The sequence below is a fragment of the Amphiura filiformis genome, chromosome 20 (assembly GCF_039555335.1).
Source record: "Amphiura filiformis chromosome 20, Afil_fr2py, whole genome shotgun sequence".
NCBI classification, from domain to species: Eukaryota; Metazoa; Echinodermata; class Ophiuroidea; order Amphilepidida; family Amphiuridae; genus Amphiura; species Amphiura filiformis.
The window spans coordinates 27,855,815-27,879,945 of record NC_092647.1 but is presented as its reverse complement, the minus strand read 5'-3'; the positions used below and the strand labels follow the sequence as shown (position 1 = coordinate 27,879,945).

Genomic DNA, 24,131 nt, shown 5'->3' with positions numbered 1-24,131 from the left:
GTCTACAATCCAAATAGGGTTTATGAAAATCAACATCAGATGATAATGGTCCTTGAAAAGTTACAAATACCCACAGATGAATTGGAAAAACATATTGTGCCAAATGGTGAATGAAGATCAATAAAGCTAAATGTAAGATCGTGCAGACCCACGAGATATCACCACACTCATAGAAATGATTTGTTCGTCTTGTTGGCGCAATTCAAAAGGAGTAAGTTTGGACAACTCAAAATAGTGTTAAAGTTGCCAAAACAAAATTCATTTTAGTTATCCGAACTTACAAAATGCTGAAAAAGCTCAAAAAGTTCCGTCAACTAATCAACTTTGTTGGCATTACTTAAAAAGTTGATGTAAGTCGTTGCGTCAACTTTTTAAGTAATGCCAACTTCTGAATTCAAGTTCAGAGAACTTAGAAAAATATTATTGTAACTCAACATGTAAGTCGATGTAACTCGTTCATATTAAGTTACTGGAACTTATTGTTTTGAGTTATTCCAAGTTGGTACTTTGTTACTTAATTCACGTAATTGGATAATTTTCTGCACAATTAGCAGTATTCAGATATTTATTTTTGTAATCAGTGCAAAATGTTGTATACTATTATAGCACACCTCTAGAAAATTATGCCAACCTAGTTTAATTTTCTGAGTTGTAACAACTCAATAAAGTAAGTGCAAATGAGTGCGACCAACATAATGAAATCGAGTCAGCGTTACTCAAAATTGTACGCGTTGGCATTACTCGGAAAGTTGACGCAACGACTTACATCAACTTACTGAGTAATGCCAACGAACAATTTCTATGAGTGCATCATAACCATTTCGGGAACCATTTACAAATGATTTAGCCTATAACCATGCCACCCATTGCCAAAGTTAGTGAATGACTTTTTGCACATGCATCAGTGCCATCAGGTAAGAAGGCTATCATCAATAGGCATATATACATATGTATACTCAATGGCGAAGAGTTTGCATGTGTTTGAGAGTAAGCTGATTGGTCTGTAGTTCTTCAAGTCTTTGATGTCCCCTTTTTGGGGGATGAGAATTATAAGGGCATTATTCCAACTGCCCGGTGCCTGGTTAGTTTGGATACATAGTGTGAATAGCTTTGCAAGCTCTGCCTTTACTGCGCTGCCTCAATCCTTGAGAATGTCGACTAGCACTCCATCTTCTCCTGGTGCTTTACCTCTTTTCATGTCATTAAGACATTTTTCAACTTCATCTTCTCCAATTGGTGGTATATTCTCTTCTGCACTTTCAACGTCTATACACTCATAGAAACTGTTCGTTGGCATTACTCAGTAAATAAGTGATGTAAGTCGTTGCGTCAACTTTCCGAGTAATGCCAACGCGTACAATTTTGAGTAACGCTGACTCGATATCATTATGTTGGTCGCACTCATTTGCACTTACTTGAAACTAGCCTATGTTAGCATAAATTTCTAGAGGTGTGCTATAGTATAAAAAAATATTGCACTGATTACAAAAATAAATATTTGAATACTGCTAATTGTGCAGAAAATGATCAAATTACGTGAATTAAGTAACAAAGTACCCAATTGGAATAACTCAAAACAATAAGTACCAGTAACTTAATATGAACGAGTTACATCAACTTACATGTTGAGTTACAATAACCCAACTAATTGGTTCTTTGAATCTTGTTTATTTTTCTAAGTTCTCTGAACTTGAATTCAGAAGTTGGCATTACTTAAAAAGTTGACGCAACGACTTACATCAACTTTTTAAGTAATGCCAACAAAGTTGATTAGTTGACGGAACTTTGTGAGCTTTTTCAGCATTTTTTAAGTTCGGATAACTAAAATGAATTTTGTTTTGGCAAATTTTACACTATTTTTGAGTTGTCCAAACTTACTCCTTTTGAATTGCGCCAACAAGGCGAACAAGTAATTTCTATGAGTGTAATTGGTGGAGTGATTTGGAATTAGAGATCTTGGTCGCACTCTTCTACCCGCTTGATGACTAGTTCTCCGTCTGAGATTATGTTTCCGTCTTCCCCAGTGCTATTATTTGAGATTTTCCAGTGGCAAGTCCTTCCTCATATACCAAAGTAGCCTATATCATGTAAATGTATTATGATGTGATGCAAATGTTGGAAAATAAAAAAATATCGCACCCGGCATGCCCTGGGCAACAACTAGAAAAATATATTAGAACAAAATTTTCTCACAGGCTTGATACTATTTGTAGTAGACTTCTCCGTAGTCCACTTGCCCATTTTGCATACTCTGGCTATTACATTTAAGCATAAAACTCTGATTTATATTGATTTGTGTGCAACTGATAGATTTTCACATCTGTGTCTGATCTTTTCAGTCACCGCACTCCCTCTGTTTGTTAGCTTCCCAAGTGTGGATATTCGGGGTTCGCTCTCAATAAACTGGTAGATTCCAAAATCAGAATTTTTCAGTATTAAAGTGAGCCATTATAATTATGCAAGATAGTGTTGCATTCAATTACTTTTATTGTCACTAATCATCTGATATTTTAAACTCTTTATGACCCTTTTACTATTGAATACTTTAATTTTAATAAACATCAGTATAATTTTGATTTCAACGAAATGGGTTCATCATGACTAATAATAACATATTTTTAATAAAATTCGACTATGGCATAGTCTATATTTGTAGAAGCTAAGACTTTAGTAAGAGATACATGAAGGTGGGTACAAATCTTTGAATGACCCTCGTAGGATGGAAACATCTCAAAAAAGTAACTAACCCCCTTTAAACAATGGCCATTATTCAAAAAAGGGGCTATTGTATTGCAAATCTGAAAAATACGTTGAAAGCAGATTTTATTTTTGCGCATTTTGACACCTCATTTGATACAATAGCTTAAAAAGCAATAAAACACCGGTCAATTTAATGTAGTGAGGTCCAGATTTGAAAGTTGCACTTGCATACAAATTTTGACAATACAAAAACACTCAGATATCATTACACAGATTTCCTTCCATTACACTGAATGCAAAATCAATAGAATTTACTGCAACTTTCAGATCTTGGGCTATACATTGATTTAAATGTACGCTGTGACGTCAATATTTAGTCAATTGCTACAAATGAGGTGTCAAAATGTGCAGAAATAAATTCTGCTTCCAACGCATTTTACAGATTTGTAATACAATCACCCGTGTTTGAATAATGGTCATTATTTAAGGGGGGGGGGGGTCAGTTACTTTTTTGAGATGCTTATATACCAAGGTTATACGTAATGTAACTCCATTGAAAGTCTGAAACTGGTGAACCATGAAAATTAAGGTTAAATCTTTTATTCTCAACCATAATAGTGGAGTTCACCTGGCCATAATTATCGCCAATGTCACGATTGACGATTCATTTTGTCACGCTTTCTGAACACATTTTAACACCGTACAGGTACATCTGTACTGGGTCGCACTACAAATATTACTGTATCCAAATGCTTGTTAAATTACTCGCGCATGCTCCAGCCGCTTGACCAATCACAGTCGACTCAGCGAGTTTCTGCCGATGTTTGCCGAATGACCAGCCGAACTTTTAATCTTCGTGTGTTCGGCCCGGGGATTTTAGGAAGGTCTTTGAGGGTTGAATAATGTTTTGAATCTGACAACTTTCTACTCCCATTTAGACAAAATGGCAATCTACACGAAGTTTTTTAAACCTTGAAAATCGGTGAAGAGATAAGGAAAATAATGACATTTTTCAGGGCACATGTTTTTGATCAACGGAATTTTTAGGCAAGTTGACAATTCTGAAACATTTTGATGTATAAATTTCATCGCAAGATTCACAATTTCTTGGATTTTTACGATGAATACTTTGATTTTTTGCATCATCGGAAAACTACACAGTATAACACTGTGCTAGTTTTAACGTGTTACATTTTCGATTTTTGTGTTACATTTAGGCCAAAGTTGGACCAAATTTGAGTAATATTTCGGATTTTCCGTTTCTACTGCACGGAAGATCATAAGGCCGAATAAAAATAAAACATGTTTCTCGTCCCTTCCGCTTCCTTTTTGAGGCCGCTTCAAATTTATTTTCAGTTTTTTATAATTCATTCAAAACTTTTTAAGCAAGCTGTCTTGGAAGTTGAGATGTTTTCTATAGCCTTGCTAATATGCAAGAAACAATTCTGGATGGTTCTGTGATCACTAGCGGGGCGTACCTACCAGAACAATAAAAAAAGGGCCTCAAGCCCCTCTTCCTCCTTTTTTAAGCCCGACGAGAAACATGTTTTTATTTATACTCGGCCAAATCATCCTCCAGACACGCTCCAGATAATATGCAAATACATGGAGTACAATACCAATCACCTGTTTAACTGGTATTGATCAAAGTAATTCTTTGTACTCCATGCATTAGCATATATTATGGAGCGTGTCTGGAGGATGATTTGATTCACGGCGGGAAGTGCAGGGCAGCATGAGTGAACACGGGTCACTGAATTAGCATAAAGGTCACACAAAACAGCTCCCGCGCAAGCGTGGTAACCTCACAGTGAAAAGTTTGACCTTACAAAGCTGTCGAGTATTTAGATACAGCAGTATTCAGTATCGAAGTTACGTAATGTTACTATGTCAACGGGATCACGCGCTAGAGTAATGAACCACGATCGAAATGATCACCACATAAAGTATATGGCACTCGAAGGCATACCAAAGTAGCGTGATCCGGTAACCAAGAGAATTACGTAACCACTTCGATGCTGAATAGTGTGTAAGTTCGTAGTGGGTCGTGTCAACGTGTCAGTTGTATCAGGCGGCTGACACTGAAAAATTTGCATATCCAAATGACCCGTCTCCTCCGCAGCCAATTTGGTTCCGCTCCATCGAAATCAAGCTGGTCACGGAGGAGACTACCCTCCTTTGTGTTTGTTCATTTGTGTATGGAGAGCCCTTTTTGGAGTCCGGAATGACTTAGGCTACGCTGTCAGCTAGAGTCCGACGCTGCATTTCACTAGAAATACCTTTTCTGTGAAATCGCTATAGAGCCAACCGGGAGCACGTATTCGTTTTGAAAATATAGCATTAAAATTAGTATCACCCTTGTGGCCCCCGTGCAGTGGAAAACCTTAATTCTTTCATTAAAAGGAAATGAAAATTAAAAAAACACGGATCTACCTGTGCACCAATAAAATTGGCACAGCAATTTGTCTCAAATCTGAATGAATTTTAAGAAACATACGGGGTATGATGAACATTGACCTGACGCCATGATAGTAGGATCTATTAGTCGTTTTATATACAATGTATATACCGTATTGTCATAATACCAATATTTGTCATTATATATAATGAGTAATATTTAGCAACGTAAATGTGCAGTTCATATGCACAAACGAATACTGATCTTTATGATATTCAGGTTTTTGTACATCACATATAACATGTCACATAGGAGGTCATACGTGTTGACCTTCATCTATTGTATTTGTTCATCTGTGTATGGAGAGGATTAGCGCCATTAGACGCCATTAAAACTCCATCAGTATTAGGGCGTAGTTCAGTGAACTCACCGGATTGCTATTCCAAGTACTTTGATAATACAGATAATATGTATTAATGGGTCGAGGCAATTGCATTGAAAAACCTAATAAATTATTCATAACAGTTACGTAATCAATCGATAGTGCGGACACTTTTCATTTGCAAACCACCAAAATTCGTGATCTTTTAGCGTTGGAAAAGAAATGACGTGAATAGAGTGCCCTCTCAAGAATATCAACTCTCTGGTTGTATATACGCGCAGGCTGTCGCAAAAAAAAAAAGCCTACAGTTAAAATTAGTTTAATTAAACTTGCTGAGTTGAAATACTCTCTCTCTCTCTCTCTCTTCCGTAAAGTACAGTCCGCCTCTGGCGTATCACGTACTGTGATACATCCACTGTAACACGTGTGGCAGAGAGCAGCAGGTCGTGTCGCAACATTGTGGGTATGTAACTGTTTTCTTTGACTCTAGTAATGCGTTTGGTCAATTAATGTTTCTATTGAAAAGCCTCCGTGTGCCATAATTATAATAGGGATGACCAATGAACCATCAACTTGATTAGAACACTCCCATATAGACATGCAGGGAGCTCAACTGTGCACTGCTTGCACATACATTTCTAAATTGATCTCATTCTTTTATTTTTCAATATTTTTCTGTAAAATTTGGGGAAGTTACTGCCAATTATATTTTGTAACTATCTTGCAAATTACAGCAACATAACTTATTTTGTTTTTCTGTAAGTGCGAGTCAAAATTGGTCCATCGCCACAGTGCGCTTAATTGCCAGTGGCTGAGTTTAGCACTGCTCAAGAATGGCACAAAATATTCAAATCAGTAAGATCAGGTGAAAAACGTAGCCTACTGAGCTGTAATTTGGCAGAGTTGCCAGTAATACCTATATCATACCCTCTGTAAAAAGGTTAAAAATTGAACAAGTAGATCTCGAGTTACAAATTAAATCACCAGCTTCCCTTTGGAATTTTTATATTCCTTTCAAATCATGTTAAGAAGACACCTTTCTGAACATAAATGTGAAGTTTCGTGCTCATTCGATGTATTGTTCACCTGATCTTAACCCTAAACGTTTTCTTATATTTAGGCCTATAACATCTACAACTTGCTGCTGGCTATACCTTGTTTAGGACTTTCAAAAGAAGTACCTGAATGTGCAACCATAACTGTTTCAAAATAGCCCGCGATAGTCATGCAGGTAACTCCGAGGTCAAGCATTGAATTGGTTTGAACAAAGATACTCATAATGTATTGAGTGCTACTTTGGTTTGAATGAGGAATACTACAGGAATACACATGAGCATGATGAGGATAATCTCTATTGTTGTGAATGAGTCAATGACCTTCAAAACTTAAGATTTTGTTACATACACCTACTAATTGGTCATATTAAACCCAATAACATTGAAATTCTTGGTTGTGAAAAAAAAAGTTCACCTATTTAGTGCAATTTTGATTTTGTGCCATATCGGCTATCTTGGATGATTTTTGGCAAATGTCTTCTAAATGCATGATTTCAATGCCTTGGTTTGAAAAAATAAGTTATGCCAGTGACTAGTTAAGTGCCATTTCATAAGAAACCCTTTGATACTTTCACAATATGCTTGTTTCATGTTTGCAAATATGTTAAAATAAAGAAATATATAAAGGTAAATATATGCTTATGCCAATTTTGCTCCCAACTGCTATTTTTGGACCTTGTCATTTTATTTCGTTCCAATGACCGGTCAGAATGGGAAACTTTGATAATTCATAATTCGAAAAGTTTTTGACCGATTTTGACCATTTAACCACCAAAATACTTCTGTTGATTAGTTCTACTCAGAAAACAATCTTTTGTAGCAATAGGGTCAACATGAAATTTTGATGGTTATCCCTAATTATAACCCTAACGACAACCTTACCATTACCCTAACCCCAACCCGGGTGGGTCCTATAATCCTTACCTCCCGGCCTTGCCTTAACTCTAACATTCCATAAGCATTAAAGACCAATTCAGTGATTTGCTCTCCGGACGATCGTAAAAATCATCAAAATTCAGATTTTGGTACCTTTGTCATTGTCATAGATGTTATTTAAGATAGAAATAAGGCATTTACATGAATCTGTAATTTATATAATTATACTGACAGTATACAATGGTATAAATTAGCTACATCTGTAGCCTATTTGAATGGCGTTCAACTGCCTCAATACTGCTATTTTCTGCCAAATGTTTCATTACCATAACACCAAATGACAATTTGTATGAATGACATATCCTTCACTCTTAAGGGCTGGGCTATGAACGTTTGGACAGTATTTATTTTGGGACATTAGAGCACATCAGACATATCGAATTGCATTCTGAATACGAAGAATGTCCTTCTGATATCAAATAATTTTGATTTTTGAAATTCGCAATTTAATACACATTTTATGGCAAATCATTAAAATTGATATTTTTGATATTTAACAGTACTCGAAGTAAACTTTATAAATCTGATGATTTATACTTAAAGCGTATGTAGGTGGGATGAAAAGCCGACGATCAATGGAAAATTTTGACTTTTCGTATTGAATATATGGATTTTTTTTCCAAAAACACCAAAAAAAGTAGGTCTTTTTGGGAAAAAAATCCATATCTTCAATATGAAAGGTCAACATTTTCAATTGACCGTCGGCTTTTCCTCCCAGCTACATACACTTTAAGAATATATCATTAGATTTATATAATTTACTTTGAGGACTGTTATATATCAAAAATTTGAAAAATATCAATTTTTTATAATTTGTCATAAAATTTGTATTATATTGTGATTTTTAAAAAATGAAAATTATTTGATATCAGAAAGACATGCTTCGTATTCAGAATGCAATTCGATAGGTCTGAGGTGCTCTCATTTCCCACAAAAAATACTGTCGAAACGCAATAAACGCTCATTCTAGATCCCTTAAGCAATTTATAAACAATTCTGATTCTTTTTTACACTTGCGCTGGGATCACTGAATGGTCCACAGTGTCGACTTCCTATTCGATAAATATAAATTTAATACTCCGTTGGTGAGCGACGGGCGACTGGTATTTCACCGAACGCAAGAAAAGGAGTTCTATCTGATTGGCTAGCAATCGATCGCTTAGGTCGCTTAGTAGTCAACTACAAACTCAAAACTGAGCATCGTATTCAATTCGATTGAAATCGATATTCTATTATTGCCGTATATAAAGAGAGTGATAGTGTGTCAATAATGTACATTGTATTGCAGCTGGATTTTACATGCATTCTTTTATATAAATTTTTTCTCAAAGAGTTGAATATGATCAAAATTTTTACTCAGGATTTCAAATTTTTACCCGCAAATTGCAGTTAAACATATCCACAGCAAAATACCGGTCCTCACTAATTAGTGTATTTAATTTCCAGTTAGTGTATTTAAGATAAAACCTGACAACAAATACAATTTTCTTGCAATAGAAATATCATATGGGATACTGATATAGTAGGCCGCAACCGCCACAACGTGGAGCTGCTACGCGTAGCTGACTTTTTGCTCCGTGGAGCCAAATTGACCAATCATGATCATGTTAGAGTTTTTCATTACTCGGAGGTAAAACTGACTAATTAAGTACGACTTACTCATTACGTGAAGCGAATTTATTCATTAAGAATTTGCCAGACGAGCGTCACGTAGTTGCAAGATATCCTCGGTCACGAAAGTTATGATTCAAAAAGTAGTTTATGAAAAGTACGAACTGACTTATTATTAAGATGGACATGCACTCATAAGAAACTCATAGAGTATTGTACATAACTATATAGCTAGGCAGAGTGGTGGTAAACTATGCACACAGTTCTGTGATCTGCAGTGTATCGCCGGGAGCTAATTTGTATAACTTGCGCGGTGTCCCTGCGGAATTCGACCTTCAGCAAACTGCAAACCAGTTCGGATTTACTTTATATACTAGTAGTAGGCCATACATACTGTAGTTACTGTTCGTTTTCCTATACACAATACTCAGTGCGCTCACCATTGACGCGTGACCTCTACAAATAGTGTATGTTAGAAGTATAGGCCATTGCCTAGTTGACGTCACTACTGTGTAAAAAATAACCGGCCAATATTTAAAGTATTCTCTGAAATTCTAGAAAATATAGTTTTGTAACATGTCCTAAATTTTTAGCTAATTTAGGTGTTTGGAAATATTGGTACTTTTGTACCAAAAAATATGAAGAAATTATTTCTAAACCGTGTTAAGTCATAAAGCTTCTCATTTTCAAGAACGCTGGTTAACAATAAGCAGACTATTGTCTCATTTCGTAAACATAAGCCCACAGTATTGTTACCTTGCGTTCGCTTTATAATCGTTCACCCAACTGAAACTATAATACCAGCTCATTGCTCATTGCACAGGTAAAACAGACACAAGTGCAGTGTGTATTTAACCAGAGAAGATCTGATGTAACATAGTTGAGCCGTTTTCATTGAGTGTTATCTTGGTTTAATAGCTTTTAATAGGGTTTAAGTCCTTCAAAGGTCGTGGTGAGTTCTACTGTAGACATGACTGCATCATGATTATTTTTAAGTCAACAACATTCAACAATATGATCACCGTGATAGTATGAGAGTATCAGTACCGTGGGTGTCAGTGATCCTGGCCTGACACAGTAGACAAACAAACAAACAAACACGCACACACATTACACATGCATGCAAGGTAACATTGACTATACACTAATCAAACAATGGTATTGATCCTGTACAACTGGTCATGGTTTATTTACAATCGATTCATTTAAAATCCCCATAGTAAACATTAATTTTGGCAAGAGTTTTTTCTCTCTGGAACGAGGATGCATCCACTGGCTCCGCGTAATGAAAAGATCTAACATGATTGGTCAATTTAGCTCCGCGAAAAGTAAGCTACGCGTAGCAGCTCCACGTTGTGGCGGTTACGGCCAGCCATATATTGATCATGCGAAAATCGTAAAACATAGAATAGAAACAGTGTGGCAGGCGCTCAAAATCTCAAATTGTATGCTTAGCCTGAGTTGCACGGCCTATCTCGAATAAAATCACCATGCGTAGTTGTTGAAAACGTGAGGATTCATCGTACTATCACGGCAATTTTAACACGAAGATATAGGGATGATGACGGTGTGTGGTCCTTTATCATGTTTATGTATTTAAGCGTTTTGGTTGACCTCGACTATTCTATAAGTCCACGTGTTATAAGTATAACCAATTCTTAATATAAACATGATAAATGTCATGTAGTTGTATTTTGATTAAAATTCATTTTTGTGCGATTGTATAGCCAGAATTGTTGACATACGGAAAAGTAATTATAATTTTTGTTTAAAACATTAATAATAGGAATTAGGAGTTCACAACCAGCAAATTGTATCCCACTTTCGCTGGAATCGACCATTTACATTACCCTACAAAAGTGTCCCATTACTTTGACGAGAATTATATCTAAAAGCAGCTGTACATTTTTAAAACGCGTTTTTGTCTATAAGTCTTTTCAACCATAATTTGGATTTTCATCAAATTTTCAATGGAATTTTTTTTTGTCTTGTTACTCATATATTGATTTTGGTTATGTGTATAAGGATTCGGTCACTTTTCTATCACAAGATCAGGTATTATACAGTGCGTGTTGTGCATCACTTTGTTTAAAATATGACTTTCTTAGAAATAGGTGCTTGGAACGCTTGGCCCCGGTCCCCGCACTCCGTGCATCCGCACGTATTCATGCTCGTGGAAAATTTCGCGAAAATAAGGGTTGTATTCAGATGAAGAAACGCGATTCGCGAAACACACAAAAAAAGGTGTGTTTTTTCAAACCACGTGTTCGCGAAATTGAAAAAAGGGTATTTCCATCGAGCAGCCGACGCGTTTCTGCCAGAAAAGAGTATATTAGAAATATCATTCGCGTTTTAGCGAAAATAGGGGTATTGTCGAAGGGCAAATAATTCGCGAAATCGCTAAAAAAGGGGTGTTTTTCCCCTACAAACTTCGCGAAATGAGATGCAAAAGGGGTGTTTTTAAAGTTCACCGACAAGCATGAATACCCGCGGATGCATGGAGTACGGGGACCGGGCGCTTGGCACACTCTGCCGTAAATTCCGTGCATCCATGATCATGGAAATGACGTATATTGTGCTTGGGAACAAACATGACATCTACATCAATGATTTACCCTTCCCCCCTCCACATCAATCAATGTTGGACACATTTGGAAACCGCTGAAGACATTGGGCTATTCCAGAAAATAGGTGCACACCCCCTATAGAGGAGTAAATTTTCAATCAAAGAAATGTTCGGAATTCCAAGTTTGCTTTCTGAAAACGACTGGATATCCAGTTGCCAATGTTACTGGAAAAAGCTTGGAAATCCAATCAAATGAAGGAAAAATCACGGAAATGTCTAAAATGAGCTCTCAAATTCAGGATTTCGTACTTTGAACTAGTTTTCTGCTGGATTTTTTCGCCTTTGGACACTTTAAAAGTCTGGATTTCCAACAATCACGACTGGACAAAAATAGGGGGTGTGCATCTATTTTCTGGAATAGCCCATTGGCATTTCACAACATTGCATAGGAGAAAGGGGGTGATAGTTTTCCGTTATTTACATGCAAGCGTTCCAAGACTTATTTCCAAGATTGTAGGTATATAGCAACAATTTCCCATGCTTAACTCAATTGGGTTTTGTATTCATATGGTCGAATCCAACGAAAAGTGTACACGGCATGTTCAGGGCCATAACTTAAAAGTATTAATCAATTGGCATTCGTTTTTGTATTGTGTTTATTCGCCTTGATCATACGCTTCGCGCCATATATAATAAGACCCCTTCTGTGAAAAACTTAGACACAGAGACCCCAAAACATGCTGTTTTTACCCATTTTTTCAAAATATTTCTTAAAGTATTTTTAAAAACATCTAAATCAGTTATGAAAAGAAGTCATTGGATTGAATCTAAATTGATTTCCTGAAAGGTGTGTGTGGTATTCAAAGATTGCCTGTTCAATTTTTCACATATTTGTACATAATTATGAATTTTTGTGATAATTTTTTGAGTGGTATTTTTTACATTACCTACGAATACAATTTTTCATAGCACTAGATATATCTTTAAAAATGGAAATCACTAATAAATGCGCAATTGATACAAGCTTTGATATGTCCAATACTGAAATGCATTGCATTCGGACATCTTTATTATTGTGTTTAGCTGCCAGAAATTCTAAATGGCACAAAGGTAGGTTTGGTAAAAATATGCATTACCTCCGAATACATGTTAAAAGCTGTGCCATTTCCACAAAGTGAGAGAATAGTAAACAATAGTTAAGCAATAAGTGCAGGGTAATACACTCTTTATTTCTACCAAGTTTCAATAACCTGCGTTTAAATATTTCTGAGATGTCAACAATAAAAGCAAGTATTCGTAGGTAAATTTCGGTAACCGAATGTTACCTACGAATACACTTTGACATCATGACAGTATTGAAACACCGCCATTCATGCCAATGCCCATATTGGTACATAACGAAGGCCTGTATGTTTGCTATCAAATCATATGTCAATGAAAGTTGCGAATTCACATACATGCCCACCATGCAAAACTGAATACGGCTTAATTGGTGAAAAATATGTACTGAAATAGACGACGGTCTGCTCATTTGAAAGAAAAATCAGATTCAAAGAAGATTAGAAGGGGATAAATACTTGGATTTGTCAACTGTCATGTGTGCTTCATTTTAAATGTTTACCGACCTTCTGGTTTCTTAGTAATTTGTGTCCAAATTGATTTATTCGAAGGTAACTTTTGACGTTTTCGCTAAGGTTACCTACGAATACCATGGAAAAAACGACTGTTCTCATTGTCTCATGATCTAGACAACGCATTGATGGACCCTGGTATAAAGCTAATTGTAGTTGCCCTCAAACGAAAGGCCACAAGACGTAACTGACTCCAAGATGGACTTCACAAGTCTGCAATAACGGTTTTAAGCGATTTGTGTGCAATTAAGCAAATTAAAGTCACTTTAGTGCCTTTGTTTCTTACTTCAATCCTCTTTCAACCGTTGTGAACCGACATTATTAATACATGATAGGGTATAAAGTATCAATAAACGCACATAAAGAAAATAATACATTCAAAGTGCTTTATAAAATGAAGTTTTGATTGCGATATCCACCAAAAGTCTAATTCTTACCTACAAATACTGAAATGTTACTTACGAATACAGCATAATACATGACATGTGTAATGAAGTGTACCTACCAATGGAAATTAATTGTCAAAAACTTTAAGCGGTACCCCAGGACACTATTATTACCCATATACGGATTCATTCAACAATTATTTATTATGTAAAATTGCTGATTAACTACTTGTATATCAAAATGAAGTGGTCAAAATCTTGCTAAAAGCATCAAAAATTTTTGATCTAAGGTAATAGCATTTATTCATTTGGACGTACCATCTGAAAGGGATCTAAAACTACCATTTTATTAATTCATTACCATAATAGCAAAATTTAAACCTATAAACTCAATATAGATATTGTTAAATCGCTCATGTTACCTACGAATACCCAGGTTTCTTCACCTTTTCATTGTATAAAGCGTTAGGTGTATGCGTATAATTCCTAATATTCTTGAAAACATATATCATACTCGTTCTTATACAATGTGTAAATTGATTCATACTCATTTGATAAATAAAATACAGAAACTGACCTAAACTTCATTTTCAAAAATAAACTAGCATAAATTGACTAAGATCATATTGATCGCGTTATAAAAATAAAACAAATATTTTCTGGTTGAGTTAGCATTTTCCTGACACCCTGTGGTCTACAATACACGAAAAAAGCGTTAATGGGAATATTCCATTTGTTTTAGGTTGATTAGTATTGCGATAGTGAAAGCATCCTAGAGGTATTCGTAGGTAACATTGGGTTTTGATATCACATTTACTATCACACGTCCTGGATTTATTTTTCAAGATTAGTAATGGCACTTTTGGTTCCTATAAGGCCAATATGTCATCAATCAATGGGCAAAAGGAAAAAATTGTGGAGACATTTTTATTTCGGACTTTTATTTTTGGCCCGTGGACACTTTTGGTTGGATTCGACCATATATTCAATTGTACTCCTTTGAATAAAATGACGTTGTGTTTCCAAAGAGTAGCGATTTGGCCTCCAGAAGTACGTGATATTTGTGAAGCAAAATCAGTAGGAACTCGGCAATCCTAGTTTTGAGATATGGGTCAAATGATTGTGTAGGTGTAGAAAAATCAATATTGACCTTTTTTGCAAAAATTTTAGAGAAAAACGTTCTTCTTCTTTCACATGAAAATATTTTTGATGGAATTCCGAAGGAAAATGTTTAAAAGTAACATTTTGGACCCTCATCCAACTTCGATAATTGTCAAAAATCGTTATTATTATTCGTAGCCATATCTTAAGCTGAACAAAACGTATCGTTGCTAAGTTGACTATGTGTTTACATGTATTTTAGGGGTGCTAAAACGACTCAATTAAAGTATTCTAACTTTAAACTTGATTTTCTCCATTTCTTTTTTTTTAATGTACCGGTGTTCATATTGTTGTAACTTTATAACTAATGTGGACCCGCTTTGAAGACGCTAAAAATGAAAATGTAAGAAATATGACCTGGGACTACTTCAAGCTGATTTGCTTGATCTCATCACAATATTTACGTTATAAAGCAGCGGATTGGTACACATTTATCCCCTTTGCAATAGCTTTTATACACCAAAATACACCAACATACTTCGCAAAGTAATGTAACGTGCACACGATTTTTTTGCTTTTGCCAAGCCGTTTTACAGTACGACCTGACAAATAAAAAGACAAAAACAGCAGATGTTGACACTTTGTAGGTGTTTAGCTTTGTGAGCTTTTTGTGTCATTTAATAGTATACATGGTATACAGAATAATATTTTTCAAATAGGTTGTTTGCTAGTAAATAGTGCACATGTTACCTTTGCATCCGTAACCATGGTAATAGTTCTGCTTTTATTGTCTACAGCTTTTGAAAGCAATCTACGCATACCATCAGAATCACTTGCACATGTTACCTTTGAATCCGTAACCAGTGGTTCTGCTTTTGATTTTTTTTTATCCCAAGCTATTGAAAACAATCTACTTTCAGAATCACTAGTCTTGTATCTGACATATTCCAGCTCAAATCTTGATACAACTTTTGTAATGTGCAACCTTTGTGCAAACTCCGTAACTAACAGTGTCGTGTTTAAAAACCTTCCATCAACCAATATTGCATATTTGCATATTATCAATGATTTATGCGCGTCTTCTGTATATGTAGCCTGTTTGACAACAACTTTTGTAAATGTTCAGGCGCATACGTCCCCGGTTAAATATTTTTGGATCAGGTCAATGCAGAATTTACAGGCCCCTAGAAATGTACTTGAGTTATAAACCATTTATAGTGTGTCTTGTCTCAAATTGAGAGTAACGCCATAATTGGCAGATTCTAATTAGTTCGTCTACGCGGTTGCTCCATGTCCGTGCTCTCTAAGCAAACTTGAATTCAGTTGACGCCGGTAAATCGGCAATATTTGGAAAAAAGTCGTGCAGACATATCTTCGATATGAGAGGAACCCAGGGAGAGGAACATGAAAAAAACACGAAACTGAGGTCAACCGAAGTCACGGGTCATTTACGGGACAAATGTTAAAGTTTACCCGATGGGTTTAAATTTGGAGGTTTATAAGCAGATAAGAAGCCACCGCCAGATTTTTATGGTTCCTAAGTCACAGCAGCTCTAGTTATTTTTGCAGCACGTTAGATTGTATTGGATAAATTAATTGTTTCGCATTTTGCTCCCATCTTTCTCTCTCACGTCCCACCTTTCCCCCTCCCAAATTGCATCCAGGTAAAAGAAGGACATTGAAATAACGACTATAGCATGGAAGCTAACGGTAGTTCAAAGAAAATCGATGACGTTGGCGAGACGGAGAGGGACGCTGCCACACGCAACCAGTTTGCGGCAGAAAAACACGCAAAAAAAAAAAAAAACACAGACCAAAAGCAGATCCCAAAGCAATTGAAAGAATATTAAATTTCGCCAAAGAAAAGGTAACAACGATTGTTTATCAAACCTAATGAAAAAAATATTTGTGATGCCATCAAGCAAAATTAGTCGGAACTCGGAAATATTGATTTTGAGATATAGCCATACAAAGAAAACATTTCCTTTTGTTTCCTTGTGTTTTGGAAACGCGTTCATTGCTCATATCTTTGGAATTGGTTGTTCAATTTCAATGGGGTTTTCTGCAAACTCCAGATTTGTAAATGCTTTTTACTACCCTATAAGAAACTGAAAATGTAATATTTCCGAGTTCCGACTGATTTTGCTTGATCGCATCACATTTTTTCAGGACATGATTATCTGTTACCTGGCGTGCCAGGCAATGGAAATAGGCCCCTACATTAATTATACTCTTAAATCTTTTTAAATCTTGGCTACAAAATAAAAGTTCTTTAATCAAAATGTGATGTTTTGTTGTTAAGATATGTTGGTTAAAGGGAATACAATGCAGATTTGGTACGTCGGTCTGAAAAGAAAGACTAATTTTTTGATGAAAATATGATTTTTGGTTGTTTAGATGTGTTGGTTAAAGCGAATACAGATTTGGTACGTCGGAAAAGGTTAAAAACTGAAGCCAAAAGTTTAGAAAGCATCATACCGTAGCTTTGGAAAATCTCCATAAAATATTTCGAAGATGCGGTTGTCCAACTGCTTACTTAGGATACATTTTTTGTTCCTATTAATTGAGCTCCGTGACATGCCCTTGGTTTTCAATAAATGTTTTACATGACAACAAAGGACACGATACCCAGTTAAACTGTACTATCTGCAAGCATTAGATATTGATTAAATTATTTGAACAAAATGAGGCAATTTAATCATTTTAAATCTGTAATGATTTCCACATAAGATGTGGGCAACCTTTTTAATCAAATTAGCCTTTCTTTTTAGACCGTTTCCGACGCACCAAATCTGTATCGTAACAACCGAAACTCACATTTTAACCAAATAACTTTTATTTTTAGCCAAGATATAAGAATATAATCATGGGTAATTTCAATCTCCTGGTACGTCAGATAACAGAGATGTGACGATGGAGGTAGAACTTTTTGAATGACCCTCGTAATTCTTTAACTTTTCATTTCAGAAGTCTACGCGTTTTACGTTGGCTGTCGATATTGCCTGTGGTTCTGGACAAGGCACTGAAGACTTAGCTCAACATTTTGAAAAAGTTATAGGTATTGACATAAGTTCTGCCCAAATCAACGAAGCCAACCGTACAAACAAGGCCGCGAATGTTGAATACAAGTAAGCATATACCGACCGGCGTACCGCAAAAGAATTTAGGTACCAGTTATTTTCATCCCTGCTTCCTTGGGTTTTTGATCATCGTTTCTTTAATTTTCAACCGATTTCAACAAGGGTCTTAAATCAACTCTATAAGGGTGAAAAAATGCCAAAGGCTCAAGTCCCCGTTTTTGACCCAAAAAGAAGGATTTGTGAGCGTAGCGTGCGAAAAATAGAGGTTTTTATGCCCTTTTGGTCCAAAAATGTCCAAATCCGCCTCAAGTCCAAAAAGGTCCAAATTTTGAAAAAATGTCCACTTTTTCAAAATCGGCACCCCAAAAATAAATCCTGGGTACGGACCTGTAGCAAGCGCTTAACCCTAGAACTACTGAGCCATATTTTGTCACACGGACTACGAAGAGGGAGGGTGGTAGGGGTCTCCCCAACTTTCAATTGTAAACGTCATATTCCATTTTATGTAGTACCAATATATAGCTATGGGTCCCCTATCCAGTGATACCAAAATAAGTACAAACATTTTCCAGGTAATGTCGCTATGACGTCATAATGCGAGCGCGTCCATGCAAATTTGGAAAATTCTGGCTATGTACAAAAGTATAGGCAAAATTTTACGAACATGCGATTTCATAACAAGCAAAAGGTCAATAGCTTTTGGAATCATTTTACAAGAGCAAAATGAAAATCATGGATTTTACTGTAGAAACCCAATGGTGGGCTTCACCAACCTCCCACCTTTTGTCAGTTTGGATATCCGGTGCTACCCTCGTGTAAGGTGCTGGGGTAAAATATTATCACTAAAATGAGAGCAAAGGATGGATCTACGATTAGCTTAGGTTGTTTGGGCGCAAATACGCGCGTTTTTTTATGACGGATAAAAACATTAAGGTTGGGTTGGTACAATCCCCCACCACCTTCGTAGTTCTAGGGTTAATCAAAATCTTTGTGATGACATCTTGTGTGTCCTTTTAACTAATTACATATAGATTTCGGGTATGATCTATCAAAATGAATACAGAATTAGTGCTTATATCTGTCCAATTTCTTGCTTTCTTATCAGGGTTGGAGATGCTGAAAATATCCCTGTAAAAGACAACTCGGTCGACCTCGTCACCTGCTCACAGGCTGTGCATTGGTTTGACTTTGATACTTTTTTGCGGGAGGTCGACCGGATTCTGACCCCAAATGGCGTATTAGCAGTGTATTCGCGTGGTGATTACGTTCTACTCCATGATGACCAGCAAGTAGAAAAAGAATTAACAACAATCTATAAAGAGGTAAAACTTTAAAACTATTAACCAATCTTAAGTCCAATTGCGATGCTGCAATGTTTTTTACACGCAGCATCGCGCGATGAAATTTAAACGTACTGCATGCAACGATCGCGATGAATTCCCGATGAAAGTGTTGCTGTCTTGTTTTTATTCTTCCATGGTCACTCCCCATTGGCTACCGCCACTGCACCTCCTATCCACTTTAATGCTCTCCCCGGGATGCTCTCCTTCCCCTCCTCACTAACCCCTTTCTTACGAGTAGTAACATAATGGCACCTTCTATTTAAAAATATATGCACCTGCTATACTTTTCACAGAAGTATCCAACACTGCAAGCTCCAGTAAAAAAATATAGAATTGGCTTCATTATTAACTAAATGCAAACTATAGATGGCGTTATTTATCCTAAATCATATTTCTTTATTTGCAAGGGTTTGGTGATTAATACTGCCATTAAAACAGTTGGAATAGGTGAAACAAGCAACAAGGAAATTTTATAAACATATTCTATCAAACAATAAAAGGAATTATTTGTATTAAAAACTTGAAAAAGAAATTTCCAGTAACTAAATAGCGCCACCAATTCTGTCATTAATAGATACTAATAAATGATCCCATCAAACAACCGTGATATATACCCTTGCCGTTGTTTTCACACAACGCCATTTCGTAAACTGATTTTTTTACGTCATGATCACATCCAAAAGTATATACAAAGCTTGACCAACAATATGTGGCATGTTTTTACCCAAACCGTAAGAGATTGCTTGACCAGATAATAACATAACTTGTAATTTATTGTGTACCGAATAAGCAAATATGGAAACAATTGTTCTTAATTTGACGTATTTCATTGCATAATTACTGCTCACAATAGATTTTCGCGTTCACTTCGACTTCTAGAACCTTTCATGGCAAAGTGGTGTTAAATAGATAATTCTCTATAATCCTGGTTTATCTGCCTATGGGTGCACATCAGTAAATAGCCCCCATTGACTTTGTGTACAAACAGGGTCTGGGAAAACGTAATTTTCTTGACTCAACTAGAGCGACTCAGTTCTTCAAAACTTACCTTTTCTGCAAGTCGAAGGTCAGATGAAGACATCAATTGTAGAAATTATATACGGAGTCCAGCATTTTTTCGCAGAAAAATGCCGACTAGATCACCCTATAACCCACACATACGTCACCTAACGAATAGCTTTGTGTTTCTGAAATGTAACACATTTTGAAAGTTTAGCCAAATGTCATAAAAAGTCAGATCCTGCTCATTTTTCACAGACAATTTATTTCCCAGGCCTAAATGAGGATTAAATATGAATCAGGGCCTAATAGTTGGGTTTTAAACCTTTTCTTATGAATTAAATTAAGTCGTATTGCACGTTTCCTCGTTTGAAACACTGATTTGTTCCTCCCAGGGTGTAGGAGACTTGTATTTACTGGTGTGCACTCCTATGCATGATATGTTTCCATTGTACTGCTAGTGTGCGATGTGTGGTTCTTCTTTTCTTCTGTAGTTGCGTTCATATAATCACCGTACCCTCTGCTGTAATTTTTTTCTGAATTCAGTGTACATGGAAAACGTTGAAGAACTACTGGAATGACCCTGTTCATGCCACTAGACAAAAGGGATATGTGGATCTCAATATACCTTATCCAGACTTCAACAGGTATGTTAAGGGTAGACTAGGCATTGTTGGTCGACATGGTCGAAGCAGACACAAAAAAAAAATCGATTTTATTATCTAAATCAATGTTATTGAAAATTACTTTGATATTTTGCAAAAGTTTATTCTACAATTCATATATTTTGCAAACTTGCTTGATTTATTGTTGTGAATGAATTATGTACATTTTACAAAAGTGTTGTTGTTTCAGTCCTCTTTACAACATAACTCAAGAACCACATGATCTACAAAAGTATATCTGTGCTATTTGAATTCTTCTACACACCCGCTATGAAATGATCAATGCAAATGTTGCTAAAGCTCACTACCATTCGCAAGATGCTGTGAACTATCAAATCGCAACAGTTTAAAATAGTTGCTAACCTAAATTGGAGAGCATCATGTTGTGACTTATTCCTGTGGCTGTTACTGCTCATCAGTATAAGCTCACTTCCGGTTTATAACGTGTACTTAAGTGATTTGCATCAAAATTCAGATTTTGGTACCTTTGTCATTGTCCTAAATATGTAAACATAGCCTGCTAGTGGTTTAGCTGAAAGCCGTGTATTTAAGACAAAAATAAGGAATTTACATGAATCTGTAATTTAGATACTGACAGTATCTAAATTAGCTACATGTATTTGAATGGGGCTTCAACTTCGTTAATACTGCTGTTTTTTTATGTTTTGCCAAATATTTCATTTCAAAAACACCAAATGACAATTTGAATGACTTATCCTTCACTTTTAAGCAATTTATAAACAATTTTATTTTTTACACTTTCGCTGGGATCACTGAATGGGTCTTACTAGTATCTTGTACTGCACTTGTACTGCAGGACGGGGTGCGACCATGTCTTTTTTCATGTTCCATTATTTCAATGCGTCCACGATCCCGTTGTATGGTCCATTTTCAGTGGATATCATACATGAGCACTAACTTGCATATAGGTCTTGATTTTTATGTCCGCGCAGTTGGCGTAGTCGTAGTTGAAATTTCGTAGATGGCATCAAACAAAATGGACACGGGTTTGATAACAAATCAATGCAGCTAAATTTTGATTGATCGATTGATTGATAATGACTTGCTTGATTGATTGGCTGCAATGATTTTGTTTTCATTGATTCTGTAGGACCAGGATGCAGTCGAAGATGGACATGACTCTTACAGAGCTGTCAGGATTTATTAGTAGCTTCACAGCCTACCAAAGATTTCGTAAAGAAAACCCAGATGAGGATATATTTACACCGCTTTATGCAAGGTAAAAAAAGGTTTATACATTAGTGCAAGAATGTCGCGACTCATCATACACAAAGAGTTTGCTATGCTACCTAACTTGTAAAACTCACTGCAAATTACTGATATTCACGCTATTTTGTCTGTTTATAAAATATTTATAATAATGCATGTTTTATGCCCAAATACAATGATGATTAGCAGGTATTAGTAAAATTGACACTTAAAATAAATTTTCAGCAAAATAAAACCGCCAAATTTATGTAACATCATAAAAATAACTTAAAAGAATGAATTAAAATGATTTACACATGCATGTTGGCCTAACGAATTATATTGTTGGTAATTTTAAGACTGAAATAGGCATGATAGGGTTACACATTGCGGCGAGATAGAGGATTGATTCTGGCAACGACTTTCCTAAAATTAGTTTTGCTAGAATCAAAATTGATGTTTCTAAATTCCATGCAAGATGAATTTGCGAGAATCAATTTTGGTTCATGCAAAGTTTGAATTTGCTTCAATGATGATATATCCCATAGGATTACCTGTGGGCAAAACTTAATTTTGAAACTTAATTTTACCATTCACGGAAAAATGTTTCCTCTTCGCCGTAGAAGTGATGATGTAATAGGATTAACTACTATAGCAATAGGTGAATACAACTTTTGAATATATCGCACAGAAAGAACAGAGATAAAGACCTGGATCGTAATTCTATAGAATATTCATATCCTATTGATCACTCGCACCTGTAAGTAGTATCTTTGAAAAGAGCGGTATTGTGTTTTAATCTATGATTGCAGACGTACACAGGTGATTAACTACCATAGCAATAGATGAATACAATTTTTGAATAGATCGCTCTACTACAAACAGATTGCACTAATCACCTGTGTATATCAGCAAACATAGATTGAATACAATAACGCTCTTTTCAAAGATACTTATCTTACAGGTGCGAGTGATCAGGCTTTCTTTGACATCTATGGTTCAAATGCATCTGTAATGCGTGATCGTTGTAGTGCAGGGCGGTATAGACAAAATTGTATTCATATATTGCTATGGTAGTTAATCCGATTAACTACGTCACTTCTACGGCGTATTCTATAGACTTACAAGCTTGATCATGTTGATTGTCCCCGTCAACAATAGGATTTTGACTCTGTTAAATAGAATTGGAAAGACAAGATATTGATTGGATTTCTGTTTTTTTCCAGATTTTTGCGAGCATTGAAGGTAAACACAGAACCAGACAAGACCATCGTAACAGCAGGTTGCCCATTATATTTGTTGATGGGACGTAAACCCGATGAGGAAGAAATTAAGCGTTTCCATTTCGTCTGGGAGGAAAATAAATAAATTAACGGAGTTATTTATTTATTTATTTATTATTTATTTCTAACACTTTATCACTGGCACAGAATTACAAAAAAAAAAAAAAATATATTGCACATAAGTTGCATCTGAAATTACACAATATAATGAAAGGAACCATTTGTTTTAAAAAGTCCAGTGAATGGCTGGAGCGAACAGTTGCCAAGCACCTCTAAGACGCCCCACCAATTCCAAAAAAGAAGGAAGAGAACAATAAATTAAAGGGTTAAGTTACGTTTGCCTGCAATTTGGACAATTACAAATACGTCATGTTTCCGAATGCAATTTTAGAGTGTGCCAATCAAAATGTTTGATTATATTTCAGGAAGAAATTGGTTATAATCTTGAATCCTCCCCCCCCCCCCCCGTTACAAGTGTTTGTGAACGGGACCTTAAAAAACAACACTTTCACTTTATAGCAAGCAGAATTTTAAAATTGACCCATTTAAAATGTAATTATTGGTTTGATTGTTGGGCATATTTTACAGCTTAGACAGTTTTCCCTTAAAACATACTTTTCTTACAACCACAGTGACATTTTCAAGACATAATATTTCCACTTAATGGGACTTGAAATTTATTCTTATTCAGGATGCAGTTTAAACTTTAATGTAGAGGTCATTGCTATGGGTCATTATTTATTATATAATTTTATCTGTTAAATCCTGGTTCGCTGATATTACACA

General features: G+C 35.8%; 1 protein-coding gene across 1 annotated transcript; it reads left to right on the top strand.

Annotated features, from left to right (window-relative positions):
* Nucleotides 1–16,570: 16,570 nt before the first annotated feature.
* On the top strand, nucleotides 16,571–23,759 carry LOC140142950 (putative methyltransferase DDB_G0268948; the record flags this gene model as incomplete). Its single annotated transcript, XM_072164978.1, has 6 exons — nucleotides 16,571–16,633; nucleotides 17,734–17,894; nucleotides 18,952–19,168; nucleotides 20,735–20,835; nucleotides 21,965–22,093; nucleotides 23,289–23,759. Coding segments are annotated over 6 exons (813 nt in total), but the record flags the coding sequence as incomplete, so codon positions are not given.
* Nucleotides 23,760–24,131: the final 372 nt, after the last annotated feature.